This window comes from Wyeomyia smithii, chromosome 1 (genome assembly GCF_029784165.1).
Source record: "Wyeomyia smithii strain HCP4-BCI-WySm-NY-G18 chromosome 1, ASM2978416v1, whole genome shotgun sequence".
Taxonomy (NCBI): Eukaryota; Metazoa; Arthropoda; class Insecta; order Diptera; family Culicidae; genus Wyeomyia; species Wyeomyia smithii.
Genome location: NC_073694.1, coordinates 184,316,087 through 184,334,536, shown reverse-complemented (window position 1 = coordinate 184,334,536; position 18,450 = coordinate 184,316,087). Strand labels below are relative to the sequence as shown.

General features: G+C 38.2%; 2 protein-coding genes across 4 annotated transcripts in view; both read left to right on the top strand.

Annotated features, from left to right (window-relative positions):
- Positions 1-4,534, top strand: part of LOC129720957 (acyl-CoA-binding domain-containing protein 5-like) — a 30,923-nt gene extending 26,389 nt beyond the window's left edge. The window contains exons 3-5 of the mRNA XM_055672926.1: positions 3,030-3,141; positions 3,207-3,288; positions 3,353-4,534. Coding sequence (XP_055528901.1) covers positions 3,030-3,141; positions 3,207-3,288; positions 3,353-4,054 — 896 coding nt within the window. The 3' untranslated portion in view covers positions 4,055-4,534. The remainder of the gene's footprint in view (positions 1-3,029; positions 3,142-3,206; positions 3,289-3,352) is intronic.
- A 4,475-nt stretch (positions 4,535-9,009) lies between these two features.
- LOC129720942 (uncharacterized) lies at positions 9,010-10,501 on the top strand. 3 transcript variants are annotated; one of them, XM_055672890.1, is made up of 2 exons: positions 9,010-9,893; positions 9,959-10,501. In XM_055672890.1, the coding sequence occupies exons 1-2, from the start codon at positions 9,019-9,021 to the stop codon at positions 9,993-9,995; spliced, it is 912 nt and encodes a 303-aa protein (XP_055528865.1). In that variant the 5' UTR covers positions 9,010-9,018; the 3' UTR covers positions 9,996-10,501. The 3 variants fall into 3 exon arrangements, with proteins under 3 accessions (XP_055528865.1, XP_055528855.1, XP_055528876.1); XM_055672880.1 differs by having other exon boundaries at positions 9,952-10,500; XM_055672901.1 differs by having other exon boundaries at positions 9,942-9,991.
- Positions 10,502-18,450: the final 7,949 nt, after the last annotated feature.

Genomic DNA, 18,450 nt, shown 5'->3' with positions numbered 1-18,450 from the left:
TTTCAATTTCAGCCAATCAGCGAGTGGTTCCCAAAACGGATGCAAATCTATACCCAGTTGTCTCTCCTTAGCTCAAAACACGAGCACTGACATTCTGAACTGAATAGATAAAACGGTCCATCAGCAAACTATGCTGATTGCGACTTAGGCCCCTGTGTATCCCAGGGCCCCATCGTAATAGTAATGGAAATGGGCTCTTTTTTTAATTCGCAGATAAAATCTATAAAATGATTATTTTAATCAAAAATTCTTACATGCAAGGGTAGATTAGACATGTTTAAATTGAAAAAACAATAAATCTCGGTTTGTTTACATTTGTCAAATGGGCCCTTTTCACATGTTTGGTGAGAAATAGTGTTTTCATATTACTTAACAGTGGTGGGCACCATTCGCTAATTCGCTAATTAGCGACGCTAAAATTCAATTAGCGATTTAGCGATTTCGCTAATTTTTGAGCTGGTTAGCGAAACTGTTAGCGTCGCTAAAATTTTGGCCTTCGAAACGCTAATCGCTAATTCGCTAAATTTTGCAGAGAAGCGACAATAGAAATATTTAGAAAAACTGTGAATTGCTGATGGCGTACGTAAACTGCTTCGAATGATGAATATACTTCACTGCGAAAGTTACTTTGGTCAGTTTTTTTACCCTAGAATGGAGTTCCAGTTATCGTACAAGCCACAGGAGCGTTTTGAAGAACAAGCACAAATCTAGATTGAATTTTCGGCACACCAAGAACTTTGGTAAATTGCAATGCGCTTGAAATTATGACAACCTTTTTTCTACTTTTTCGATTCAGATTGAATAATTGAATTTTTATGAAAACATTCCTAAGAGTATCTATTTTCAATGCAAGCTAAATAACTTTTGTTATTCTTGTTTCTACAAAATCAAATATGAATATCGTTTCGTGAACCTCTTACTGTAAATAGCTTTAAAAAGTAATTGTTTTCGTTTGTTTAACCAAAACAGATCAAAGTGGTCCAAATCTTACAAAACACGAGCAATAAATATAGCGATATGACTATTTACATATTAAAAAGTTAGCGATTAGCGAAAGCTCCGCTAATGTGGGCTTAGCGTTTAGCGATTATCGAGCTAAATTTTCCGGTTAGCGACTTAGCGATTAGCGTCGCTAAATTTTCGGTTAGCGGTGCCCACCAGTGTCACTCAAAATATATTTCACGTTATAATTACCAGAAAAGTTATGTGAATCTTTTCCACTGTCATTTTCACGTAGATTTTACGGGATTGTCATTTGAGTTCATCATGAATTGGTGAGATGATTTATCCTGTGGATCTTATTCAGCAGACATATGCATTTCATGTGAGTTTCACGTAAAATTCAACTACGGGTAAAGTGAAAAGCATTTGATTATCTGATAGCTGCTACGTTTCATACATCGTATAATTTTTAAATGTGGTTTCCATAATTCTTAAGAGACAGAAAATAATTTTCACAAAGATGCTACGTGATTAAACATAGTATGCATGTGATTTTCACGTAGATGTTATTTTTTTTTCACACAAACGTAGTCAAAATCGTTAAAAACCTGTCCACGTGGTATGTGGATGGCCCCTTAACAACTTATAAGGATGCCGTTTGGTTAACATCGATGCATTTACGATGTGACTTCCTCCAATTTTGCATTATCGTGAAATACTTTCATTCAAAAGAAATGCTTGGAAAAGCCCAAAAACTTTTTTGTGTTTCTAAGCATTCAATATTCCACTTTGTTCATAACATCGAACGTTGAGAAGGTTATCAATGTTAAGATAATGGCTGAAATCGGTCTATATTATCTTTTACGACGATATTGTAGACGCACGGTATGGTTCGATTATAATATCTTTCATATTTTCTCAGCACCTCATCGCGATTTAATATTGCATGATTGTTTTATGACTGTTGAAAGAACAGAAGGTCAAATAGACCATTTTGTGAGACGTTTCAGGACAGTTGGTTCCTCATAAATTGTTTTACAGACTTCAAGTAGAAAAATCTAGGGTATCAAACGTCTTCGTCAGTGGTTTTCTTCGGCCCTCTTTTGCATAAGATTGCTGCAGAAAAACTGCCGAAGAAAACCACTGACGTTCGATACCCTATATAAAAAAACTTAAAACGCAATTTCCGCTATTTGCATCGGAACAGATTTTACCAGTTGTACCAGCCTTGAGACTGAAAAAAAAAGACCAAATCATAGTAAGGCAATTACTTCGTAGCATTGTGAATGAGATTTTCAACCTAGTCAATTTTAGCCGATCGGAAACGCTTCACAATGACCCGATGTCGATCACTTCAATAGCGCCCAATTCAATATCCATGCCATAATTACACGATCTAAACACTCTAACTACAAAATATCGGCGCAAAATAAACTAGTTTCACTTTTTATAGTTTTTACCTGATTCCTGAAATCCACTTCATAATAGTACAGTGACTATGACTTAAAGTTTGAAACTCTTACAATAAAATAGTGCCCCGCACCGCAAGTCACACAAATATGTAATCATTTTGCGAAGTTTTTTTTTAATATTTCGAAACCCACAAATGGGGACCATTTCTTGCATTATTTGTGGACGACCAGCCGGACCGTGTGATGTGCGAATTTCATCTTATGGTTCCTCATCATCCCTGCATGAATGGTGTTCGATAGTGTTTTCATAATCCACTTCGGATGAAGCTTCTGGCTTTTTGCGTTGCCACCGCTGCCTGGTGCCAAGCAAAAACCGGTCGCCGATGGGCCGGCGTTTTTTGTTGAGTTAATATTCGTGTCTTGACGTGGTGTACCACTTCAGTAGGTCAGCTCAGCTGTAAGCGGGCCTTGACTATTAGCAGCGGGGGAAGCCATGGAACTACGTGACGAGTGTGTTTTACATTTTGTAGGCAACTTGTTGCCTGTTAAATGCAATGTCATGTTGTTAACAAACTGTTTATAGAGGAAGTTTGTAGGTTTAGGGAATCTTTTTTAATTTAAACATCTGTATTTAAACTTATCTCACCAATTTCATGTTATTTCTCCAATTCACAGGTCCCTATCAGCCAAGCAATGATATGCTGCTTACTTTCTACTCGCTTTTCAAACAAGCGACCAAGGGAAAGTGTTCGGACCGACGGCCGGCCTTTTGGGATGTTGTTGGCAGGTGATAAGATCGAAGATCTCCTCTATCCAAATCACACTTCTAATAATCAATCAAAAATATTTCAGAGCCAAGTATGATGCCTGGTACCGACTGGCGGATATGCCACAGGAAGTGGCAATGCAGAAATATGTCGACGAGCTGAAAAAGGTTGGATAACGTAAGGACAACACGACAGTAAAAATCTAACTTTTGGTTTCCCATGTACGTACAGATTGTCGAAACGATGTCCTACACCGACAACGTGGCCAACTTCCTACAGTACGGTAACGGCGACGACAGTGTAAGTATAACCGATCTGGAAATGGTCGCCCCGGAGGTGATTCAGAAAGTTCGATCCCGTCCGAACTCTCCGCTGGCATCCCGCGATGCCAGTCCATCGCGAAATTCGCCAGTCACGATCGCCCAACAATCGCAGCCGTTGGTCAATGGCTATCACAACGGTTCTGCCGTGGTAAAACCGGTGCTCAGCAATGGCTACCACCACTATCACCAGAACGGAGGCACCCAGTCGGATCTCAGCGATGACGAGTATATGGAAACGGTGGATGATTCCGAAACTGAAATTCCGTTCCGTCCAATCGAGTCTGCTGCAGCGCATACCTCGCGCAGCCGATCCGTTCATTCGGCTGTCGGTGAGCGAGAACTGTACTACAGCATTACACCAACGGCTGGCAGTACTTCGGAAGTGGTTGCTCATCTAAATCGAGCCATCGACCGGCTCAATGCAAGTGTTCAGCAAGTCAACAACCGGATTAATGTAGTAGAGCAAACGGTTGCTGGTTTGCGCTCGCCGGCCAAAAACTATCCTCCCTGGTGGCCATTCGAGGACATTTCACCACGGCTGCTGGCGATGATCATCCTCTGGCCACTGGTCGTCAATCGGATGATGGTTTGGCTACAGCGGAAAAAGTGAGTTCCGTAAATTCAGCTGCCTTTAGCGTTCGCTTACGATGTTACTAACATGAGTGCGGTGTAAAAACTGTAGTGATTTAGTTTAAGCTTCTATTGTTTCAATTAAACATTGAAGGGGAAGAGATACAGCAAGAGCACAGTACACACCTAAGATCAGTTTTCAAAAGGAAACAAGGGACACATATATATTATAAAACATTCCAGAACGGCACAGTGCAAATCTGTGGGACGCTAAAACTAAGAAAGGTTCTTCTTGTGCTTTGAAATCGAAAGTAATAACAAAACTAGGGTAAATTGCAATTAGTGATAATCGGCGGGATAAAGAGAGGAAGGATCGTTCAAAGGATAGGAACAAAAGTGCAATTCATTTCTCCTTGGATGGGTACATATATATTATCGTTGTTTTTTCTACGGTTTCACTGTATCAATTGTCGAGGTTTAGCAGAGCGCAAGCTGCATTTTTGTAGATTTATTTTTTTTTTACAAAAGACTAGACGCATTTGAAAGTTACCAAAATGTTATCTTTTTATATTTTTTTTTGTTGTATTCACGGTTTGTATTTATTTTCTATATCCGTACATACTACCAAGGTGTTTGAGACATATTATTTCTAGATCAAACGTAGAATGGTTTACAAAATAAACTATATAAACATAACTGTTGGAATTGCGGTTTTTGTTGAGAGAAATGCTCGATGGGTTTCCAACCAGAAGTCCGAATCGCTCCAGTGAAATCTAGGCCTACATATAGGGATACCATCCGTCCTGATTTAGCAGGACATGTCCTGATTTTGAAGTTCTATTTGGGCGTCCTGATTTATTTTTTATATTTTAGCATTTGTCCTGATTTTCTTAAGATATTTAATTTTGTTGTGTGGTAATGAGCAGAATTTTTGAAAACTGCTCAATAAATGTTTTCGATTCTAGGTCGCAACGCTCACTGCGATCGAATTTTTGACGTAGAACTACGTTTTTCTTTAGCCTACCACATATGGATGTAAATAGGAAAACTATTAACGAAAAAGGGACGAAAATTGTCCCTTTTTAAATGCTTATAAAACGGTTTGTTTTCAACCGATTCCCTTCATTCTTGCGGCAATTGATTGGAAAATTATACACGCATCCACCCAATTGTAGAAAAGTGTTGATTGATTATGCGAGCTATTGTACTATTGAAAATTGTCAAGCCTTGTTGAAACGAAAAGTACGTCCTTAGATTGGTCGCTTGCTGCCTTTCTTTAAAAAGGTCGACAGAATAGTATAACTAGTTAGCCGCATCGTAGCGGATTGCGGAAGTAGCAGCAGCGGGTTGCGCCAGTAAACAAATCACATCACATATCTGTTATATAGTAACCCTTATGGTGAAACCTTTCCACTATCACTCTTCTCTCAATGCTAAATATTCTCTGAGTTACTCATCTGCCAGAGAGGATTATTGCTCTATCAGACCATCTAAGGAAACAATAGATTCATTCGCAATCAGGTCCACCACTGATACGGTCACGTTATGTAATTAATATTAGAAATATTTGTATTAAGTTAAAGTAAAGTTGCCACCTCTTTTACCACATAACATATGGCGACGAGTAAATCAACGTCTTGTGAGTTAGTGCTATGAGCGATTATAAGCAGAAGTTGTCGTCGTTGTCGTTTTCTGCAAGAAAAGACGAACCGTCAGTGACCGTATATCGTCTAGAGTGTGGATCTAGTAAAACAGAGTAACTGTTGCAGTATTTCAAGTCGTCTAAGCATTCGTTAGTTACCAAACCCCCAAACTTGGGCACTAAAACCGCTAACAAGTAGCTAGACCGAAATTCTTGGCATTGATAATGCCTTAAGGAAGCGCCATTGTTCCTACTTGAATAGCCGAATAGACGCCGTGATCCGCCATTGCTGTCGATGGCTCAAAACGACGCCAAGCTAGTAAAACCGGCGAAACTTCTGCTAAATCCACCAGCGTCAAACACAGTTCCACCGTCTTCAACGGCGGGGTTTAGTTCGCAAGAGTCAACAGAAGTACAGTACATCGGAATGTTGGGACAAATCGAATTTTTCGTCCCGGGGGAGGATTTTGCGCTTTATGAAGAGCGGCTGAATCATTTTTGTGTGTTGAATGGAATAACGGATAATAAAAAGGTGTCTTGTCTAGTATCAATGATAGGAAATGATTGCTGAGCATGAGCATGAGCATGATTGACCGCCCGCGGTTGCTACTCCGTTATTGCCAGATCAGCTGTAATTACACAGAGAACCAACAGATGATGCTTGGGACCAACATGCATCCTCAATGTGTAAAAACTGGTGACCTTAATCTTTGTATTAGGCAATACCAGCGCCGGCCGCATCCGAATGCAGGTCAAAGAAGGAATTTGTATAGGAAAATGTTGACGTGATACTCGCTTATTGGAAGCCGAGAACACCTCTGCACTTCCACGAGAAATCACTGGGATGTTGGAGAAAGGGCAAGGTACACAGCAGGGTTCGTTTTGGTAAACGATGCGCTGGTTTCGAGTGTCGGGTTCTTTAGAACAAGTATCGCGCGAACAAGTTCATTATATCCGCCACGATATTCATAATGCGATTCGAACTTATTCAGTTTGACAATGTAACACCGCAACAATGAATCGTACGCGAGAATACTAGACCTTTGATCAAATTGGGACAACTTCAAATGATATGGTATCTCCTCGGAAAGTGATCCTCTTCTCCTCTTTACGCCGAAATCAAGGGCGCGTTGTTGATCTATCTTTAGATAATTCGACCTCATGAATGTATCGACGCGGAATCTAGGGGTTCGTTCAACCGGACATTTCTACCTAACAAATCGACCAACGACGTTTCTCGTATACACTTTGTCTGCTCTAAAAAAAACGATACGATCCCGCGAAAAACACACCTGAAAAACAGAATATAACAATGATGCGCGCTTATTACGAAAACGAACCATGAGTATATTTCTTGCCAAACGGTCCGCGATGTAGCCTTTGCTACTCGTAGCCATCAGCTATTTGTCAATCCCGAGTACTTCCGAAGAAACGACTGCACGTCGGCCGACGCGATTCTTTAGAGGGTATACATTGTGTTTTCGTTAATCGCGATATTTATCGACCGGACGAAATCTTCGGTTAAACAGTCACAGTGAGACATGAACAAGTATCTGGGTATAGCCCTCGAAATCACTATATTCTAAAAACGTTCATATAAGTAAAATGCTCCCGAGCCGGAAACGCAGTTTACATCGAAGCACTGTGCACGACCGCTCTATTCCCTCCTACCGACGCAGAAACTCGGGGACACGACTTTTCACGCCGATTCTATCTTAGCTGTCGATGCGAATGTTGCCTATTAAATAAAAAAAAAATGGCAAAGTTTCATGCATGCAAAGCCTTAATAATTTAAAAATGCAAATTTCCATATTGACCAATATATGGTCTTAAGTTTGTTAACAAAATGCCGACCTAGTCATGTTTGGAACATTGTATACAAAACATATACAGCCCAAAAGCTAGAAAAATCGGAAAAGTGAAGCATAAGATTTCATGTATTATCACTGCACCATACTCCCAGCTTCCATAAACCACACCATTGCTCTCGAGGTGAGAACATGTTTGCTAATAAAACCCTACTTGAAGCCTGACCGTGCAAAACCGTGGTAGATGACGGAGTCAAAGTATACTATGCGTCATATTGGCTCATTACTAAGTTGAGCTACCCATTACCTTATAATGGGTGTGATACTGTTGGAAAGATAGAAAAATGGCAAAGCTTGGTGCATCTAAAACATTAAGTGCAAACATCAGGTGTAGATGTACATACTAATCAAAAGTCTTGAAATTATTGACAGGACGAAACCAATCATGATTATTTCAGGCTGACTAAATAATCCTCGAAAGTCAAACTCGACTCCATTGAATTTTCTATTACCTGTCATGCGAGAGTCAGTGCGTTTAAAAATTCATGGTACACGACACATCAGTAAATACAACTTAATTAATCTATTCTACCATAATTTCTAATAAACAACACTATTACACAAAACCACACGAAAAAAGTCTCCAGAAAAACATCTTAATTGCACTCTGTTTTCTATTTGGACAATCGAAACTGTAACAGTTAAACATTCATAACGGCCACAATCAAAACGGCACGCTACGTCGTTCCTCAAACTGGCAACTACGTGGTATCCGGTGGATCATCACATGATGTAAACCATATTCGAACGCGGACCAATTAGGAAAAAAAAATAAAATTCCAAAAGCGAATCGTGTATGTCGTATCGAGCCCGTTGATAAGTTAACCTACCTCACCTGACGATTCTCATTGCTTTTACTTGTGGGAGAATAAAGTAAAACATTTCAAGACTCATCGCGCAAACAAAAAAAAAACCCTACTCGCAGCCGAAAAGCTACCACACCTCGTGCACCCAACAGATCACACATTCACGCTTCTGCCAAAGTCCAAAGCCCGCTAAAAACCACTACACACATAGCCTTACATTCATGAAATGTTTGATACAAAAAACATATACTCATCTGTTTTAGTTTGGTTATGCCTATGCCAGCGAAACAAACGCCGACTAGCACAGCGCAACGCTATTCTCTCCGCTCTCCAGGAAGTGCCGTTCTCTTCGTTCACACCACCATATGCACTCCATTATCGCACGTTAATAATGAACCGCTTGTTAGCGCGACGCACGAAGTAGGCACTCACACTCACGCAACCTAACTGGCCTAACAATTTTTTATTTGATTTCGTGGATAAATTATAACTTCCACGCATAGAACACTGTGTTTTTCACAAAACCTCCACTTTTCTCACTTAAACAAAGCATCACAGATCACAACTGTACACTTTTTAGCATGTTTGGCCCCTCATTTCACTTACAAATCAATAACTTTAACGAATTGCTTTCGGGGCACGTATTATCGGTTAGTCGTGTTGCCAGCTCCTCTATCAATGATAGGAAATGATTGCTACAAAAAAACTAAAGTCACTAGTCGCACCTGCTAAGGTTGGGGATAAGACCTATGATGATCTGGTAAAGGTGTTGAAAGAGCACTATAGCCAGAAAATTAACACGATCGCTGAGCGTTACCGGTTTAACAAGTGTAGTCAGGAATGTGAACAGTCTATCAGCGATTTCTCGGTAATGTTGAAAACGCTTGCTGAAAATTGTCAGTTCGGAGCGTTCAAGGAGGAACCGCTTCGTGATCGTTTCGTTGTGGGCATAAAAGACAACAGACTACGGTCGAAATTGCTCGCAAAAGGTGATCGCACATTCACATCCGCCATCGAAATTGCTTCAACGTTCGAGCTAGTAGAACACGAAACACAAGAAATGGCACCAGGCACGATACTCGCCATCAAGAGTCATCCGCACAAGGGGAAACAAGCTGTCCCACAGTATACGTCAGAAAAAACCAAGCAACGCTGCCACCGGTGTGGCAGAAACCATAATGCAAGTTCGTGTCCAGCAAGGGAATGGAAATGTTTTGTGTGCCAAAGGGTTGGTCATACATCGCGTACCTGCAGATCGCGTGGTGCGGGATCCAGTACACGAAGAGGTAAACATCAGTCGGTCAACCAAGTCACCGAGGAGGATGTTGAAACCGGAGTTCAGGAATTGCAACTGGAAGCGAAATATTTTGTCAACATGATCCAACAACACAGTAATGGTCCTGCACATATTTGTGTCGAACAACAACGAGTTTGCACCCTCCAAGACCAGCTGCCGGTCACTGCAATCAACCCACCCTTGATGATGTCACTACAAATCGACGGGCGAGAGCAGAGTTTTGAAGTCGATTGTGGTGCATGTACCTCTATTGTTAGCCACGCTAAGTACTTATCAGATTTTTCACATTATCGATTGTCTTCCGTGTCCAATAGCTTTTATCAGTTTTCAGGAAAAAAAATGTGAAGTTATGGGAAAGTTCAAGGTGATGATGATGGTCCCGCCACATACCCCTACAAAGGTTTGAGCTGGACGATTTATCTATAGATAATTAATGTAATCACAATTTCAATCAGTTATACAAAAAAAAACGAACTGATTCCATTTCCAGATATAAACTTCTTCAAAAACTGTTTACTTGATTCGCATCAATAAAGACGTGAATTGCTGTAGAGCTACACAAAGCTAGCACAGGGTTTTCATGACCTTCAGTCAGACTAACCACAACTACTTCATGTATGTTCTCTAAGCATTCAAATAACAATTAAGTTTAAATTGTAAAAGAATCCATTTATATCTGACTTCCGCGCGCGAGGCTCAAACTTATGTAGTCACTTTCTATTATTTTTTAAGCTACAACAACATAAAGGAAAAAAAATCCATCATCACCACCGCGACGAACACAGTAGTTTTGTCATTATATGTTAAAAAGTAAGATCCAATATAAAATATAAATAAAATTTTACAACACAATCATATCCGTTCGTAAAAAACTTCGTCAGTTACAGGCTTCAATTAAACAATCAATAAATAAATAGGTTTCAAAAATAAATATTTCATCCAAAATAAATCCGTTGTTTAAACTTCGTCATATAAACTCTCGTCATTGTTAAAAGCTTTTAAATTTCGTTCTGTACAACAGAAGCTTTCACGTGTGAAATACATTGTCTCTTGAACTCCGCAAGTGTTGGTGCACGTTTAACATGTCTTGGCATCGAATTGAAAAAATTTATACCTTTATAAAATAATGAATTCTGTTCTGTTCTCTGGTTAAAAAGAAAGGTGTTCTTATTTCGTCCGCGTTTCTAATGTTATATCTATGAAAATCACTTCCTCTTTCAATTCGATCACACAAATATTGAGGTAGCAAACCATTAATTATTTTAAAAATGAACACCATAGACAAATAAACAATTCGTTGCTTCACGGATAACCATTGCAAAGCGTCCAACATAAAAGCAGAGGAAGTTAATCTATCACAATTTAAAATCAAACGCATTATTCTATTCTGCAAACGCTGTAACCTCAATAATTGTGTGTTATTGGCCAAATACAAAAAGGTAGGGCAAAAATCCAAATGGGGCGAGATGATTGACTTGTATAGCTGTATTTTACTACTAATTGTTAATTCGTTTTTCAAACGGCATAATGTTCCATACTTCTTGGCAATTTTCTTGATAACATTGTCAATGTGAGCGTTGAACTTTAGGTTGTCATCAATAATCACGCCAAGATATTTAATCTCCCGAACGCGACCAATTGTCTCATCATCTATTATAACAGAGACATCGTCATTTACCACGGTGCGCGAGAAAATCATAAATTTAGTTTTATCAATATTCAATTTCAATTGCTTATACTACAGCCATCTGCTTAGAGAACGTAAATCTTCATTCAAGTGTGAAACAGCTTCTTCTAAATTTTTAGCTGCAATGAACAACACGGGGTCATCGGCAAAAAGATTTATGTCACAGAAACGTAAAACTCGCCGCATGTCATTTATATACATAATAAATAAAAGGGGCCCTAATACACTTCCCTGTGGAACTCCAAGATCATTCTCCACGGGACCAGATACAGAATCATTAAAACAGTCCGTTGAGTTCTGTCAGACAAATAGCTTTCAAACCATCTGAATGCAGTACTCGAAATTCCAAAGCGCTTGATTGAGTTCAACAACAAGGGCCTAGAAATTGTTTCAAAAGCGCGTTTCAGATCCAAAAATACAGCAACTATTGTGTCTCTATTTTCTAAGTTATCTTTCCATTTTGCAAGAACTAAATTCAACGCGGTTACACACGAATGGCCTTCCCAGTAGCCAGATTGTTCCGGAATTAATAACGAGTTACTATTTGAATATTCTAACAGCTGACCTTTAACAACAAGTTCCAATATCTTTTCTAACGTGTGTAACATATTGATGGGACGAAACTCTTCGGCTTTAATCGTCCCAGCAACCTTTTTGAATCGGAACAACCAACGATTCTTTCCACACTTTAGGCACGTGCCCAGTTAGCAATGATTCATTAATAAGGTTCAGCAGAGTGTGACCAATAACATTGAAGCAATCTTGAATAACCCTAGCATTTACATTGTCTACTCCAGCTGTTTTACCTAATGAAAAACAAATATTTTTAAGGTCATCCATTGTGATTGGGTGAAAACCATCAAATCTACTGTTAACGTTAGTCGGCTGTTTCATTTCATCCGGTTCATCGACCAGTTCAATTGATTGATTGATCAATGAAACACTATTGATGAAATAATCATTAAACTTACTAGCAATTATTTGTTCTGTTTGTTCTAATGTGCCATCAAAAGTTATGGACCGCGGTTTACAATTACTAGGTTTTAATAAAGATTTCAAAATTTTCCATAACTCTTTGCTGTTGTTTTGATGCTGAGTAATCTTTCTTTGGATATATTCACAACGCGTCTTTTTTAACGCTTGTGAATATTTATTACGCGCGATTGTGTACTCATTCCAATGACTCTGACTATTTGATCTACAAAACTTTTTGTACAATTTATCCCTCTTGCGCTTGAGACGCAAAAGATCCAAATTGTACCAGCTGTTCGCGTTCTTTAAGGTTACAAATTTATGTTCAACTAATTGATTCGTACACGTTTTCAAAATACTAGTAAGAACAACTGCAGAATCATCTAAATTACCGGACGCGATTGGAAAATCCAAGCTTCTTTCAACAAGATTCGAAACAGCCTGTTTCGAATATTTTCTCCAGCATTTCAATTTTTTTAAATCATTTTTCTCACTCAAGTTGTCTAATACAGTGATCACTAATGTCTCATGATCGGTTATTTTCATATCAGAATCCGTTACTGAACAAATGGAATCCAAATTGGAATAAACATGATCCATCAAAGTTCTACTTCGCTGGGAAATACGTGTAAATTCATTAACGCTTTGTTTTAAATTGAAAGACTACTAAACGCTTCAAATGTTTCGAATTTGTATTATCTTGCCAGTTGATATTAAAATCGCCAGTCAATATATTCAGTTTACTATAATCGAGAAATTCATCAAGCCAATTTTCCAATATTTCAAATTTACCCACCTTCATACCACGTACTACTGTTATGCCCAAGAACCAATTGCCATCCTTCGCTTCGTTTCGGCAAAGCTCGAATTGAACTGATTCTCTGACATAAATAGCAACACCGCCAGTTTGTCTAGAATTTGATAAACAAGCAGCCACATTATATCCAGGAATACTATATTGATCATATGCTTCAATATCGACAATATGAGTCTCTGATAAGAACACTAAAAGTGGACGTTTATCTTCAACAATCTGACGTAATGCAACGTAGTTTGTTGTCAACCCCGCAATATTCAAATACAAAAATTCAAACTTATTCACATTCTTCTTGGAACGTGTTTGCTATTTATTGAAACACAAGCTGCTTTTCTTTTGATTAAATAATCTTTTATATATCAAGCATTCTGAACTAAATGCGGCATGATTGACGTCCAAATTCATGTTACGCTCTTTATTCGTCTATAAACAATTAACGCATTTCAAAACAGTAGACGTGCATTCAGATGTTTTGTGTTTTAGGCTACACCTGGAACACGTATCACAATTTTTGCAATCCATGCTCTTGTGCCCAAATTCTCCACATTTGAAGCATCTCAAAACATTTACCGCGGGAAATACTAAGCACCGATCAAATTCTACATTTACTTGCTTAGCAGATAACAAGCAGTTATACGTTTCCAAATCAACCTCTATTACCGCGCTATACTTGTTATACCGAAAGCGTGGATTTTCATACGAGTTTATTACTTTTACATCATTAATTTTGATACCTTCATTTTGACTCTTTAAAAAGTCAATGAAAACATCAGGAGACAGATTCTCGCTCATGCCCACTATTTTCAATCTCGGCACCGACGTGGGAACAACAGCACTGTAGTTTTCACCCAGATTGCTTTCAATGCCATTTTTCAACTTATCAATATTTTCGCCAACAACGCATTCAACAATAATGGAACCATCTTTACCGTTCCTAAAATTACTCACTTTGTGTGTTTTTGGATCTAATTTTGTTTTCAAAAACTTCCGAGTTTCCTCGCAAGCTTGTTTGGACTCTTTCGGTTTGATCACAATGACCGGACGAGTCTTATGTTTAACGGGCTTAAAACCATCATTAATATTATTATTATTACTAATACTCGTTTTAATACATTTACGGCGACCCTTCACGACTTGCGCAAAAGTCACGCCGTCATCAAAAACATCATCACTATTATCGTCATCAATTCTACGCTTCTTGCCGATTTGGTCCGATTCAGAAGGAACCGTCCCATTCCGCGCGCGGGCATCATTAATTGCAGCTTTATTTTGACGCGTATTTAATTCCAAAACCGAATTGTTCAATTTATCAAATTTCTCACAAAATAATTTTTCAAGAGATTCATTTACATTTAATCTCAACTGTTCCATACCGAAATTCAACGCGCTGTTTATCTGGGCCGATATTTGATCCCGCATTTCAATGACCGAATCAGAGAGAGAAGATAATTTCTTCATCTCTTCTTCAATACGCTTGAAGTCCGGTATCAAATGTTGCCCACCACAACACTGGTTTGATAAACATTCGTCACACTTGAAGCAAAGATTATCATTATCTGTAACTATCTTTGCCGTTGCCTTGGTGAGTCCAGTACACTTGTAGTGAAACAAACGTGCACAGTTGAAGCCCACACATTTCAACGGCAAATCCGATAGGACAATTGCCGTACCACAGCCAGAGCAAATCATCGCACACAACACACGTTAACACGGGATGCTATACCAATAGACATGCAGAGAAACAAGAGACAGAGGCAAAAAAAAACAGTCAATACCTTCAAAGGGCTATATCGTTTTACACGTTTGCTTTTTGGGCTTAAAAGCGCGCCTAGTTTGTTCCAGTCTGTCATCGATCAGATACTTCAGGGAATTCCCAAAGTAAAATCATACATTGACGATATTATCATAGGTGGTAAAAACGAGAAAGAATGTCGTGAATTATTTAAACTGGTCATGAGTCGATTAAACGAACATAATGTGAAAATAAACTTTTCGAAATGCGTGTTTTTCGCGTCGTCGGTTCAGTATTTACGACACGTAATATCCGGTACCGGAATCAAACCAACTGACGAGAAGATTGAGGCTATTGTAAACGCACCTTCTCCGAAAACGGTAGGTGAGCTTCAAAGCTACCTAGGCCTTTCAAATTATTATTCAAGATTTTTACCTAATTTGTCGTCTCATTAAAAGGAACTCTACCAATTGTTAAAAAAAAAATGTCCAATTCATATGGACTCAGTCTCATGAAAATTGTTTCAAACGCAGTAAATGTCTGTTGTTGGAAAATGATATTCTTGAATTATATTATTGTTTTTTTTTTTTTTTTAAGGGGGGATTTCTTAGTAGCTTAAGTATTTATGATAAATATTAGTAAATAATGAGTATGTGTGTCCAATCACAAATGGTGACTTCTCAACACTGTTAGAAATTTGTAATTTTATTTGTTAGGATTTGTTTGCTTTCGCAATTAGGACTTATCATTCGTAGGGATTTAAACCTACTTGTCAGAAAAGGGGAAGTAAACTTACAACTAACTTAATTGCTAACTTATTGGCTATAAAGAGAGCTTCTCGTAGCAATTGAGTATTGCAACGATTTTTGTCGAAAATTGTTAATAATTTTATTTGACATAGCTTCTAATGGTTCAACACCAGTAAGTCTATGTAATTCGAGTGTACCAAACCAAGGAGGACGCTTCAAAATCATTTTCAGAATTTTATTCTGAATCCTTTGGAGCGTTTTCTTCCTTGTTGAACAGCAACTTGACCAGATCGGTACAGCATAAAGCATTGCTGGTCTAAAAAATTGTTTGTAAATCAAAAGTTTGTTCTTTAAACAAAGTTTAGAATTCCTGTTAATGAGAGGATATAAACATCTCGTATATTTGATGCACTTGGCTTGTATACTCTCAATGTGCTCTTTGAAAATAAGTTTTTTATCATAAATTAGTCCCAAGTACTTAACCTTGTCGGACCAACTTAAAATAACCCCATTCATCTTGACAACGTGATTATTGTTTGGCTTGAGGAAAGAAGCCCTAGGCTTATGCGGAAAAATTATCATTTGAGTTTTAGAAGCATTGGGAGAGATTTTCCACTTTTGCAAGTAGGAAGAAAAAATATCTAAACTTTTCTGCAATCGACTTTTACGGAAATGCTTGTGTCATCGCAGAACAATGACTTTGTGCATCCTGGAGGCAAATCAGGAAGATCTGAAGTGAATATGTTGTACACAGAGTTGCCAATAAAATTTTCGATTTAACTGGAAAAAGGCTGAAGAAAAAACTGGTAAAAACTGGATCCCAAATAAATTTGAAAGAAAAAACAAAAAAAATGACTGTGACAGAGCTTTTCTGTTATGGGGATTGAATCCAGTGTCAGTTTTGAATACAGCAACTAAAGAGTTAACTCTTCGCAAAAATATACTCATTTTAATCAGAACTGCTTTGTGTTGGGCTTACATTTTGTTTAAATTATGGACTCTGAAAAATTTCCTCTAACAGGAGCATAATTTGAAATTACGCAATCAATCTAGCTCAAAATTAAGAAAATAGAGCTTTTCCATTTACTTTTATGTTTAACAAAAGTATTATTATTACTGAACTAGTAGAGCGGGGGCCTAGTGTGGTTGGTAATGTATCCGCCAACCACGCTCGACGCCTGGGTTCTCGGATCCCACCGCCGACATAGGTGTCGATGGTTGTGAGGTGGCGTGATCCACTCACAACCAACCCAACTGGTCTAGATTCGATCCTAGCCGACACCGGGAGATTTTCTGAGGCGAAAAAATCTCTGGGATCACGCCTTCCATCGCATGAGGAAGTAAAGCCGTTGGCGCCGGTCCGTTAATAAACGGGTCGTGAGTTAGGGTCCTGGGTGTGGAGTCGCCTCCCTGGGCGTCGGTGATTGGCCACAACAGTGGCGGAACTAGACCGACGGAAAATAAGCGAGAATAAAAAAAAAGTATTAACGCAATATTTCCTTCCGTTACATCAGTGAAGTGAATCAGTTTAAATTTCAATTATTTCTGCCTTCGTTATCTTTTGGTATCTAATTACTCCAACAATTTTTTTAACTGCTACGCAACAGAAAATAAATAGAAGATTTTTTTATGGTCTGGTGAAATCTATTTGTTTGGTTTTATCTCAACCATGTCATGCCGTATACTGAAAATGCTGTTACAGTGTGTCGAAAACCTGGAAAAACCTTAAAAATCAGGGAATGTCAGGGAACTCATTTTCCGATCAGGGAATATCAGCGAAAACTGAAAAATATTCAGAGAAAATTTTTCAAACCAAGACGCGATTTTTTAAAGCGGCTCTCTAGTGCAAAAACTCATTTTTTCAGGTTAATTCGGGACATCTACTGTTGGGTTTCATATCCGACTGAATACTTTATTCACTGTGATTTCAGATTTACGTTGATCTACTTTGTACTTTTTTGTGCCGAATGCTGAAAAATTTCAGGGATATTGATGTTAAATTTAAGCGAATATCAGGGAAAACCAGGGAATTTTATGTTGAAAATTATTTCACCACCCTGTGTTAAGAATTGTTATAATAATTTATCGATCTACAAAATTTCCGTTTTAAAAATATTTCCGAAAACCAATCGGAGCTTGAGTGAATAAAAAACTGGATAAAACTGGCAAATATCTGAAAAAACTGGAAGATTTTGGGAATAAACTGTTTGACTGGATTACTTAAAAAAAACTGGAGGAATCCAATTTAAACTGGAACATTGGCAACCCTGGTTGAACAGGACTGGACCCAAGACTGAACCTTGAGGTACACCTGCTCTGACAGGGAATCTATCAGATTTAGAATTCTGATAGACAACCTGCAGAGTTCGATCAGTAAGATAATTTTTTAAAATTTTGATTAGGAAAATTGGAAAATTAAAAGTTTGCAATTTCGCAATCAAACCTTTATGCCAAACACTGTCGAATGCTTTTTCTATGTCTAAAAGAGCAGCTCCAGTGGAATAACCTTCAGATTTGTTAGCTCGTATCATATTAGTAACTCTGAGCAATTGATGAGTTGTGGAATGCCCATGGCGAAATCCAAACTGTTCATTTGCAAAAATTTAATTTTCGTTGATGTGTGACATCATTCTGTTAAGAATAATTCTCTCAAACAGTTTACTTATTGAAGAAAGCAAACTGATTGGTCGATAACTTGAAACTTCAGCTGGGTTCTTATCCGGTTTTGAAATTGGAGTAATTTTTGCATTTTTCCATAATTTGGGAAAATATGCAATTTTGAAGCAGCAATTGAAAATTTTTACTAAAAATTCCATTGTGCTCTCAGGGAGTTGTTTGATTAGTATATTAAAGATTCCATCGTCAC

What these genes read in the sequence shown, in the direction of transcription:
- LOC129720942 (XM_055672880.1), top strand. Translation starts at nt 9,019, where the DNA reads ATGATTGCTACAAAAAAACTAAAGTCACTAGTCGCACCTGCTAAGGTT. An exon ending in TCTATTGTTAGCCACGCTAA is followed by an intron (nt 9,894 to 9,951) that starts GTACTTATCAGA and finishes AGCTTTTATCAG; the next exon opens with TTTTCAGGAAAAAAAATGTG.